This window comes from Dermacentor variabilis, chromosome 2 (assembly GCF_050947875.1).
Source record: "Dermacentor variabilis isolate Ectoservices chromosome 2, ASM5094787v1, whole genome shotgun sequence".
Classification (NCBI taxonomy): Eukaryota; Metazoa; Arthropoda; class Arachnida; order Ixodida; family Ixodidae; genus Dermacentor; species Dermacentor variabilis.
Window position 1 is genome coordinate 111,367,407 of NC_134569.1, and position 12,502 is coordinate 111,379,908.

Below are 12,502 nucleotides of genomic sequence, written 5' to 3' on the forward strand. Positions count from 1 at the left end.
CTAGGTCAATTCTGAGACAAGCTGTGCATCTTCAGAGGCGCAAGTGAGTTTGCTGAGGAGAAGTATTATTTCATAATTATAAGAGTATTTTACATTTTGATGTGCCACATTGTGTAAAAAACGTCCACAGAGTTCTACTGTGTAGTAACCTTTCGTTATTTGAGTGTTCCTCTGTCGAGAACACTAACAAAATAGAAAAAAAAATGGTCAGTCGCTCTATCTTTTTATGAGCTTCTGGTGTAAATGAATGCAGTGCAAGAAAAGCAGGCACGCAATTCCACTCCTGGAAAGGTTACTCTGCTGCTCAAAACAGGGTCAAACAAGGTCAAAGATGCCTGACTGTATCTCCTCTCTGGGTCCTGTGTCTGTGTCTTTGATATATAGTATATATTTTTTGTACAAGGGTTATAGAAGAGTGGTACCCCTTAGATGAATGAGACCAACGGCATACTGTTTGTAGTTATCTTAGGTTATTGAGATGACGGCATTTCTTGAGGTACAGTTAGTTATCTAATTAGCTAGGTTTAGTTATTCAAAATTTTAAGTATGTGTTTTACGGCACAAGCTGCAATTAACATTTTCAAAACATCTTCAAAAAAACTGAATAAAGTTGTTTCCATGACGTTATCTTTTATTTTTCTTTCCCCCAAGGCTCTGAGAAAGCCTGCAATATATTTATGCTTTGACAATAACATTATACATTTGTCCTTCATGGTATGCCAAAACTGCACGCATGATGTTGCAAGGAATCTGCATATTCATAGAGCACTTTCATGACCCTAATGACTGCTGTTAGGAAGGAAAATGTTTAGTCAACACATTGTTCATATTTTGGCCACCTTTAAGACATCAAATTCGTTTACTGCTCCCGTGCAGAATTTAAGAGAAATGAGGGCTAATCATGGTAATAAGATCAACTACACTAAGTAACATTCGGCTGGTCTTGCACTGTCTATTGCCACCAGCTGAATCAAGACCTTGTATCCCGTCTTCGCAGGTCAAATCCTGAACATCAGCAGTACCCCCGTGATTGTAGCATGCCTACTGCGGGCACAAGCTGTACAATGAACGTGACTGTTCCATTTTTCCAAAAACATCGTGGCCGCAGCTGCAGCGGAACTGGAAAAGTGCTGCACGTTACCTGCTACGAGAAACACTTAGTGGTGTGGCCTTAACAAGCACACGCACGTCTCATCAAGCTCTCCACTGCGTGCACCCTTCAAGCAAATGGCACCCCGTGACAGTCCATGTGCAGACGGATATCCATTTGCAATATCATCTTTTCTTGCCACTGTGACTAGCATCGCAAGACTTGAGACATGTCTATAATACAGCTTCAAGGTGGCAGGCGATGCCAGTTACAGCGTGTGATGTATCACAGAAGAAGGAGGTCCAAAAATAATGGATTTTGAATAAAGTTAGGGAAGGCTATGCATGTCCCGGTGACATTGTGGGAAATGATGGCTCATTGTGAAACATGCTTCGAAATTTCCCGAACGTGATGATAAGAATGCTGATAGCACAACTAGCGTTCATTGCCATATGGAACACTGTGATGTGTGTCAGATTTAATTTAGAATAGGACACACAAGTTTCGTATACGTGCTTCAGTGTTACGCAATTTTGTTCCCATAGCTACATGATCCATTAGAGGAATATTGGCATGAAATCTTACTTCATTTTCTTTTTTTGCTTTAAATGAAAATTCTCAACTTGAAACCCTGAATACTACTGGTGAACCTCGGAGCACCCTAAATAATTTACTGTAATAGCTTTTCCGCGAACCAGTTCTGGTTTTGTGCTCCAAGAGGTGTAAAATGCCAATTTTTTTCTGACATTCTTGTCCGGCCTATATAAAATATAAGCTCGAACTATGGGTCTTTCTTACAAACATTTTATTGGAACTTTTATTGTGTCTATAAATGCCTATTTCTATGTTTGTACCTATATTGGATTTTTCATAGCCTAAAGATGCCTATTACTATGTTGTGTCCTAGCCTCAGCTTGTTTAAAATTTTATAAAACTTTGCTGAAGACAGTCAAATATTACAAACACTTTTGCCAGTGTAAAGGCTATTAACAGCTTTGCAGAAGATGGAGAGAATCATTATGAGAAAGGCTCAGACTAATCTATGCGACAATACATTTATGATATGACTAATAAAAATTGGGCTCTCGGTTTCCTTTCTTCTCGTACAATATACTTGTAGGTGACTTAGTGTACTTGTGTGCTCTCTTCAAGTTTTTAGCCGGCATTATTGAGGAACTTAAATGCTCAAGTGCAATGCTGACCTGGAACACGGGGTTCATTTCGGACAATCGGGAAAGGTTCACCATCATTCCCTTTGAACCTGTTGCTGATAGAGTTAGTTCAAAACTTCAGTCTGTCTCAGACAAAACTACCGTGGTTTCGGTACTGTAAGAACTGTCAAGCTTCTGACCGGTGAACATTCTGAAATTGTAAAGCGCATTTAATCATTGAACTTGCCAAAGTACAAGTATATGCCGCAAACTTCGACGGATGTTGAGCTTTCCTTTTCGGCACACAAATTAATACTCGCCAAAAAAAAGGCCTTGTTCGTGACTTTCTTTCACAACTTTTCTCGTGGCATCTAGTCGCATTAACTTTCAGATAAATCTTGTAACCTACGCAACTTGCCTCATTTCATTTTAACTGTAAAATAAAATAGATTTCACAAAACGGGTTTAGTGGGCTGCGTTACTTAGAAAATAATTTATCTTCAAATGCACACCAGTTCTAAATAATTGAGCCTGTACAGGCCTAAAGGACAGTATTTGGCACCTATATATGTCTTAAATGATGGCTTTAGTGCCTCAGCATTCGGTCTCTACTCGTGTGACACATGCATCTCACTCGAGCTCACTTGGTCGTTTGCTATGCTTCTGCATTGGGTCGTGCAAAGAGCAGCAGCACTGCAGATGGTCGAGCAAGCCGGAGCAAGTTCCAAAATGTCACAATATTCCACTCCTATGTGACCACCTCCTGCGTTATGACAAACACTCCTCCTGAGTAATGAAATCGAAACTGAAAGCTATTTAAAGTAAATTATTTATGACTATCCGAGGCCTGCCAGTATTTTTTTTTTTCTAGGGTTTCAATGTCGAGGACCTTCATTTACAGCAAAAAATGTTGGAAAGCTCATGCCAGAACTCCTTTAGTGAGAAGCTATGCAACTCTGATTTTGTGAGCAAACGAGGTGTAATTGCCATTGCCAAAGTGGAGTGAAGTTTTCTCTGATGAATGGCATATATACACACTTCACAACGCATTCATTTACAGTGTGGTCAGAGCCCGTTACTATGTGTGGATGGTGCTAATTCAGCAATATTCCCTCTGGCAAATGTTTCAGGTTTATCATTCATCAAATGACAAAAGAATCTGACCACACACACACACAAAAAAAACTGCCTTCTGTCACCCATAATGTTCTGTTGCTTCCAAACCTACAATCTTGCCTACCTATCACATCGTGCCATTCCTGTCAACAAACCCATGTGCATATATCTACAAGAGCTACATTTTGATCCATTAAATTACCTTTAATTATAAGTAAAGGCGAGAAGGTGTAGGGCAAAGGTTCTGCAGGTTTTATATAGGTTTATACAGTCCTCTTTGCATCTGGATGTGTGCAATTAACTTTGCAGTCCAATTAGAATGACAAGTTTACATATTAATATTTCTTCTATTTAAGTACAAAGTTCAGGGCAACATTTCTAGTGACTTGACGAGGCCAATATATTAGTTAAACCTCGGTACAACGAAGTCGGTAAAACCGGCAGTTTGCTTCGTTATATGGAAGTTTCGTTGTATTGAAATTTGATCCTTTATGCAAATAAGTACAGTTGCCGATGAATTTTTCTGGGTTGCAAAATTTTTCAAATTATAGGGCAATGGGAAAAGGTGAATTTGAATGAGAAAAAAAAAAAAAAGCAGCATGTTGCTGAATTTGAGAGTTGGCGACGAAATATACGGTTTCATGCCGTGCCATTGATATATTTAAGCAAAGCCAGCCACACTTTCACATCCACTTCACCCCTGCGACTTATAGTCGCCTGAAATGGAACGACGCTATCATGAAAATTACTGGCAGCGAACGCTTCGTCTGCCTCTCGCTTCAACGCGTCTTCGAAATTCGAAATTGTGAAACCTCCAGTACTGAACGTGCGGGAAGACAGTGCACATGATGCCACGCCATCTCGGTTCACCCAAGTCCTTGCATTTACCTCGAAAACAGGGCGTCCGGGCCGCGTATGCGCTCAGTCGTGCTGACGGCCAGGTGCGTCCGCAGCAGCACTAGAAAAGGAGACGCACGTTAAGCTGCATTAACCTGCACCATCACTCCCTTCCCCTCGCTCGATCGCGTTGCCACGAGCCTAGAGGGTGTTGACTCGCTCTCCTTTTCCCCTTTCCCCTTGCTTGCGTGACAAGACTGCGCTCATCAAGCCACCATCCTTGTCGGCTCACCCTCGCACCTAAAGCATACAGCGTGCAGGGCACGATAGAATCTTGCCACGCTTGGATTTTATTATACAATACACGACGCGAATTGTAGCGATCATTTGGGAGGTGGTGGCCGAATACTGCACCAGGGAGGCCAATTCCTGTTCTGGGGAGGGAGATTGTCAGCTCCTGACTGGAAGCTTACCATTATCATTGAAAAGAAAGGTGTAGGTGCAATCAATGCATTTTACCAATGCTGACATATGCTGACATATGGGGCAGAGACTTGGAGACTGACAAAGAAGCTTGAGAACAAGTTAAGGACCGCACAAAGAGCGATGCAACGAAGATTGCTAGGCTTAACTTTAAGAGACAGAAAGAGAGCAGTTTGGATCAGAGAGAAAACTGGTATAGACGATATTCTGATTGACATCAAGAGAAAAAAATGGAGCTGGGCAGGTCGTGTAATGCACCAGGTAACCGTTGGACCATTAGAGTTACAGAATGGGTTACAAGACGGGGGAAACGCAGCCAAGGACAGCACAAGACTAGGTGGAGCGATGAAATTGGGAAAGTCACGGGCGCTAGTTGGGATTGGTTGGCGCAGGACAGGGCCAATGGGAGATCGCAGGGAGAGGCCTTCGTCCTGCAGTGGACATAAAACAGGCTGATGATGATGATGACATGACGCTGCTCCGCTTCAGTGGTGGTCGTGGTCGCCCGGCGCACTATTGGATTGTTGCGTACGCAAGCAGCCGTATATTTGGCCATCTGCGTCCGCGGAATTGTTGTATCGGTATTTCTTCGCGGCGGCAGTAAAATTTCGTTATATTGAAATCGTGTATAAATACACTTCATTATATTGAAGTTCATTATATGAGGTTTAACTGTACTTCCAAGGCCACATTATTTTGCACAGCTCTTTCTTAAAAGTTATGATTGTGTGCCAGGGAAATTTTTCAGCGTAGTTGGCTTTCCACTTGTTTGATATTGGAAGCAAGTACTCCTGCCTGCAAAAGAATGAATGAGCAAAAACTATGCTCTCCACTCGAGTAGACGGCCTATGGAATGCGCCATTTGATTAAAAGCTGGCTGCTTAGGCTGTGAGGTATGCAAGTAATAGCGACTGCTTAGACTTATGCATAGCCAGGCATAGCAGAAGAGAGTGAAAGAGTGAAACAGCTTTCAACCTGCATGGGCACATTGTTAGTCTACAATCAAAACACGCTTACATACTTGTGGAAGTAGGGCCTCTATTTAGAATACATCGAGTGTTCCTTTGTTGATGAATTTTCTGGCATAGCTTTTTTTTTTTTCTTCACCTGTTCCATGTGTTGCTGCCTCTAGAAGGACCTGCATATGGTTTCGCATACTTGCCTTGTTCCAGGCTTTCCACTTATGATCAGAAAGCACCTCTTATTAAGTTCAGAAACATTGAAGGACATACATGTACAAATGAGGGCGCAGAACAAGTGCACATTCACACGAATGGCAGTGCATACAAAACTTGCCATACCACTCTTGTTCAATGGACTGGCTCAAGAGCAAGCGACACACTCGCGCACACCTCTGGAGTCTAGCCAGGCTGCGATTTTTCCCAATTTTGGGTGAATGAATGGGGGGAGTGCACGAGGAATCAGAGAGTGAAAAAGTGGCTGTCCTCTGTCGGACTTGCCATTTCATCTGCTGTGTGATTTGGGTGGCCTCAACAAGCCTACAGTAACTGGTAAAGCCCACCTTCTGTAAAGATTAAAGGCCTTTTGACTCTATGGGGGGAAAGAAAAATAAAACATGGTAGAGTTCTGCAAGAGGGCCATGAATACACAAATATTACAAAAATGGAAATGCCCAAGTTCTCCATGGATGGCAACACTCTGGGGCCCAGTCAAAAGAAGTTAACTCCCAAGCATGAGCATCGGGTCCTCTCCTCGGCAAAAAATTTTAGAATGTTTGGCCTTGCATTACACTTAAATATATATGCAGCGTTCAACTTACCCAGTTTGTTTTGAGAGTTGTTTGTATTCTACATTCACATTCTGGTAATGTGTGCTGGAACAGGCTGTGGTGTCAAATCTCGGCTGCAGCAGCTGCATTTTTGATCGGGGGCGAAATTCAGAAACGCCCATGTACTATGTGCATTGAGTACACGTGAAAGAACCGCAGCTGGCCAAAATTAATCCGGAGTCCCCCATTACAGTGTGCCTCATAATCAGATTGTGGTTTCAACATACAAAACTCTATTTCATTTCAGCTTTTTTTTTAGCAGCTTAGTGCTAGAACACTAAGCTGCCCTCTCAGAATTGCATGCATTTTCAAAGGGGAGAGAGAAGTTGGTCTACAGCAATCCCCTGCATTGTGAATCGTAACATTCTGGAGGGGCCATTAGTCCTAGGTGTCCATGTTATGTGCATTTCCTGTATACAGCTACTTTCCTTTTAAGAACGCTAAGTCATGCTGAAATGTGCATGCAATTCATGACCTGAAAGTACCAGAAGCGCAGTGTCAAGGTAAGAAAAAAAACTTGACACAGATTTAGTGACGAAGACTGGTTGCTTGGGTGAACTTGCAAGAATCCGTGTGCTGCCTGCATCTACAGACCAGCCAGCCGAACAGCTGAATAACAATACAGTCTAAGCAAAAAACAAAAAAATTTATGACTGATGATATTGTCTCTGCATTAAAAAAAATTTTCGAGAGTGGTTTATAGGGATGCTGTGACCAGGCATGCTCCCCTAGTCCCAGCAATAATGATCTGTGCCATGAATGGAAATGTTAATAAAGTTTATTCACGAACCATCCACATGAAAGTAGACAAAAGTTCGACTGCCTTTATACACTGATTCAATGAGCAGGTGGTGCTGATGGAGGCTACAGGTCCGATAGCCCGCCAGGTTCGGAAAATGAGGCTGAGAAACTAGTCGAGGATTGTGTTTTGTGTACACTTGAAATCAATTTAGCCCTTAAGTAGATGCAAATGAAAAATCGTAGAACTACTGTAATCAATACAACAATCGTAAAACAGCTCTAAAAATCTGGCATTTTATGATAGTCGTAAAAGTTGGATTGGCATGCTAACTGGAAAGCATGCCAGAGCAAGTAGTACATAGCTTTAAAGGGCAAAGAAACAACCTGCAGTAATCCATACACAAAGGCACCCAGTGTAGCAGCAACAGACACACGAGACCAGCTTACTTTTGCTTCCACAGATTTTATTTTCATCCACCCGGAAGCAAGGTGGGCCTCCTTGACAACAGGCCTGCACTTATCACACAGGAAGAACCCTAATATTAGGCAAATGTACAAAATTATCCTATTCACAGTGTGCTGCCTAGATGAGGCGGACAGTCCAATAAATACGGGGCAATGCATCAACATCCGCCAAGGACCTTCTGTAGCGCTTCTTGCTGTGGCAAGCTTAGGGGAGCAATGCACATGGCAAACATCTCCGCATTGCTCTGAAAGGAAGAGAAAACGCGCATTGTAATGATCACATTGCAGGAGCCCTGCTGTTCACCCCGAAACCAGCCTTTCCTCTCGCACAAAAGCCCCACAACATCACTATGCTCTGCTTCTTTTTTATGGCCAACCCTGGTACTAGACCAGACATCCCCTACTATGCTACCTCTGCGGGTGAAACAATTGAATGCATTAAACAACTGGAACAGGGCAAGAAAGGTGAGTGTACACATGATCATGCCATGCCCCACCTAATTCAGTGCATCTATAGACGCGAAAATATGTGGCCTAATCAAACGAGTAGCCACACAACACCACGGTATGAAGGAGGCTGATATCTGCCATTTGACGCAGGCTTTCCTGATCAGTCGCGTCGTGTATTCCTTCCCTTACCACCACCTACGCCTTCCTGACAAGGAAAAGGTTAACAGCGTCATTCGCACAGCTCATAAAGCTTCCCTTGGTCTCCCGAGGTATGCGAACACTGAACAATTACTTGAGCTAGGTATATACAATACCCTAGACGAACTTGTGGAGGCCCATAAAACAGCCCAACGTGAACGACTCTCCCGCACCGCAACTGGCAGGGCTATTCTAAGTGAACTCGGGCTGAATCCCGTTATGAATTCAGCAGGAAGAACAACATTACTCGGTGCGGTCAAAAGCCGTTTGGTTATAAAACCGTTACCCAAGAACATGCTCTCTGGGAGACAAGACAAGAGGCGGTCTGCCAGAGCCAAGGCCCTTCAAGAAAGGTACCAAAGCAACCAGCACACCGCTTATGTCGATGCAGCAAAGCAAAATCACCAAACTTACGTAGTGAGCGTCGTGACCGGAGAGGGAAGTATCCTCAACGCCGCGACCATAAAAACAGCGTCGACCGTGGAAGCAGAAGAGACTGCCATTGCTTTGGCCATCATGAATCCCTCCGTGCAAACTATCATAAGCAACTCCAAAAGGGCAATAGTCAACTTTTCGAGAGGCAGCATAGGCGTCTGTGCAGCACGAGTCCTACGGGGCTTTAATAATGAAAACACTGTTGAACTCGTATGGGTCCCTGCCCATTCGGGGAATCAAGGGAATGAGGAGGCGCACTGGGTAGCCCGAGGTCTAATCAACCGGGAGATGTGCCCCTCAGACTCGGATCCCATGGATGAGGCACCGACGACATACCACGAAATAGACTATTACAAGCGAAAAAGGCGAATCTACCCACCTCCAAACGCAAGCCTCACGCGAACGCAAGCCTCGATCCTGCGTCGAATCCAAACTAAATCGTTCCCCAGCCCACATTGGCTAGCCATAATTACCAACGGGCAATGGAACCCAATATGTCAAAATTGCACGAATCAAACATTGGCTACCCAAAATCACATTCTTTGGGGGTGCGAGGGCTTACCCCCTCCCAGGTTGCTCCTGCTAGCTCCCTCACAACAGACGTGGGAAGAGCTGCTCAGAACGCCGGATGAAAAAGTACAAAAAGCCCTCGTTGCCTAGGCCAAAAGGGTCACTCCTTGTGAGGGGCCATTCTAGGACTCGGGCCTGCCAGATCATAACTGAGCAGTCTCAATAAAGTTGTTACCACCACCACCTATAGGCGAGTTCCACTGGTCCATCTGGGACAGGCTCAGATTTTTTTTTTTTTGCAACAAATATATACTTTTCACTAGCCAACACGGAGTCGACTTGCATTTTTCACTGTTCATCTCAGATGAACTTGGTCCACGTTGAGGCACACATTCATCTGGAAGTTTTAGGGCATGTTAATTACCATCATTTGACGGCTTCTACTGTGATTTAGTGCAGATTGTTTTTCTGGCAGACAGGATTGACAAACCCTGAGTGCAATCTCAGCGCTCACTTGTGGATTCAGGAAGCATGTTCAGAATGACCAGTAGAATTCTCCTTAGATGCGCTCGAAAAATGGTTTGCAGACCTCCAGCACTTCTTGACAAGGTTTAAGGAGGTCTACAAAGACCTGCTTAGTGATGCACCAACTTATGGACAATGTCTAGGGAAATAACAAAGGACATGCTGGAGTGCGACATCTGTAATATCTATCTAGTTAAGCCATATTCTTTACCGCTTTATACAAACCAAGCTATGAAAAAACGCCAAAAGAATCAGTGTCATGGAATAAAGCTCATGGCACCTTTGCCACAACTGCACTAGTCACTGTTCAACAAAAATGACCTCTTGACAGAAACAGTAGCAGGCATGACTTGTCTTCTGCTTAGGTATAACAAAGGTCCAGTTTTTGGTTTTTAATTTTGGAGAGTACGGAGTACTCTTATCCGCTCTTATCTGACTGGAATTTTCTTTGGGACCTCTATAGTAATATACAACTTAAAATATAAGACAGCAGTTGGCAACTAAGGCACACGAACCAGACTTATTGCAGTTATTCCAATAGCCAATCACAGAAGCAAACGAAGTCGTCGTCATGCGACGTGTTCAAAATGGCGTCGTACTTATACCTCTCGAGCACTGCTATTCTTGAAGTCTTTTCATCAGCGGAAGCAATGAGGTGCGCAACAGACATGCACAAAATGTATAGAGTCTGAGCATTTCACTCTTCAAAAGTCCACGGTACCGTGCATTTCAGTGATGACACCGTTTTACTCGTGAAACTTCACTGCCAAGTCAAGTGAAACTTGACAGTAAATAATTGCAGCGAAGCAAACCTTTTATTTCAGTTTAACTAAGAATTAGGCTTTCACCATTCCACTATAACAGACAAGTGAAAACATATAAAATTATGCACTTATAATTTTATTTTTGTGGTTACCGCCTTATTTGTAACAGGGAAAGTTTGAAGTACGAACTATTTGCAGCCTCGCAGAGGAACAGTGGCTGGCAGTTATGAGGGCGTGGGCGTGGCTTCACTGCAGACTTAAGTTGTATCCCACTATAGCAGCCACTGCTTGCCACATACTAGGCAGAAGGTTACATGTACAGGAAACAACAGGCCCAACCAAAAGTTCCTTATTACACATTTTTTAAAATTTCCTCCTGCAGACAAAGGAAGATCTTTCCAGGGACAATGCCTTGCAAGAGCAACTTTGGGTTCAGTCTTATGGCAGTTCCTATTAGCACCAAAAGCTTACCAAATGTAAATAGTTCAGAGAGGGGAGGGGGCACCACAAACATGCCACCTCTTCATATAGCCTGTAACTGAAAGGTGCACATCAGCTTCGTGTATACCATATTTACTCGCATAAGGATCACACTTTTTTGTCAAAAAAAAAAAAAATTGACGCAAGTTCAAGAGTGCGATCATTACGCGGGTTAAATTTCTTGCAAAAAGAATTTTTTTTTTTCATCCCGCATTTGCTGCGAAATGACAACAAGTCAACAAATAGGCGGCTGCCGCTGTATGTAATGCGAGACAAAAAAAAATTTTTTTAAATGGCAGCCGGCCGAACGTGCCAAACGCGATGTTTCTTCTCGTGAGTACATTACGTGCATTGAAACAGTTTCTTCTATATCAGTAATGAATAATAAGGTTAATATCGGCAAGTTTGCGGCAATAACGTAGCTATGTCCACTTTGAGAGGACAGAAACAGATGGGCGCGCTTAGCTGCCAGTGACATCGGAACACATGGCGGGAATGCTGCGGAAACTGCAGCATTTTGCTTCACTACTATCCTAATATTTCATGTTACCGCTAAGAGTGGGCGAATATCTTAGCTGTGTTACAAGCGTCGACTTATGAACAGGATACACTTCTAACGTATCAGTGTAAATGTGGCTGCTAGCTATTGTTGCCATTGCCGGGCCCACGAGTGCAGACGAGAAGAATCGAAAGGTGCCTTTTTTGTTGTTGATATTGACCACACCCATTATAAAGCCTACACATAATAAAGGCAAGTTTGGTTGGAGCTTTTTTTTTGTCATGGAAGTGCGGAAAGTGATGAAAGGAATGAAATGGGGCATCTGCTTAAGAATGTTTGGTGTGTGCAGGCCGCTTGGTTTGTCATTAAGAGTCGTTCGCGCAGCATTCGACAGATGGTAAGCGCGATCATTATTAGCTAGACTTGGCACACAACATATCGCTGCGGCAAGTTCGGGGTGCGATCATTACACGGGAAATTTAAAAAAAGCTAATTTTGACGACAAAATTCAGGAGTGCGATCATTACGAGAGTGTGATCATTATGCGGGTAAATACGGTATATGCACATGGGCCTTTGAATTCCAGGCTACACGAGGCTGCACAGAAATTCAGTAATTTATGGCTTCCCCGATCTTTGAAAAATCTCACAGACACTCTCTCAACTCAAGTTCGAGCACAAACCTTTAGAGAATGCAGCAAAGCAACCATGCGAGCTCCGACAGGTGAACTGGGTTCCACTGCCTCCTTGGCAAATGCCTCTGCCATCACCATCACCACTCGTGGAAGGTTTGTGTTGTCTTTTCCCAACAAGGCTGGATGATTCCTATGAACAAAGAGAGAGAGAGACATTCACTTTCTATGAATAGTTGGTATCATTCTTGACAAGTCAACGTGTCCTACTATACTGGGTTTCCACTCTATACAAAAGGTAAAATTATGGACAAAAATTAGCTTGGGGATGTGGGCGG

General features: G+C 43.3%; 2 protein-coding genes across 4 annotated transcripts in view; one reads left to right on the plus strand and one right to left on the minus strand.

The window, feature by feature from the left end:
- LOC142572540 (uncharacterized) overlaps positions 1-1,446 on the plus strand; it is a 34,405-nt gene extending 32,959 nt beyond the window's left edge. For 2 of the 3 annotated variants that reach the window (XM_075681715.1, XM_075681717.1), the window contains 2 exons: positions 5-43; positions 998-1,446. In XM_075681715.1, coding sequence (XP_075537830.1) covers positions 5-43; positions 998-1,009 — 51 coding nt within the window. In that variant the 3' untranslated portion in view covers positions 1,010-1,446. The remainder of the gene's footprint in view (positions 1-4; positions 44-997) is intronic. The other variant, XM_075681716.1, reaches the window with a different exon arrangement.
- Positions 1,447-7,650: 6,204 nt separating this feature from the next.
- Positions 7,651-12,502, minus strand: part of Karybeta3 (karyopherin beta 3) — a 62,793-nt gene continuing 57,941 nt past the window's right edge. Inside the window, exons 19-20 of the mRNA XM_075681718.1 lie at positions 12,216-12,357; positions 7,651-7,917 (exon numbers count right to left, since the gene is read on the minus strand). Of these exons, the coding sequence (XP_075537833.1) occupies positions 7,831-7,917; positions 12,216-12,357 (229 nt within the window). The 3' untranslated portion in view covers positions 7,651-7,830. The remainder of the gene's footprint in view (positions 7,918-12,215; positions 12,358-12,502) is intronic.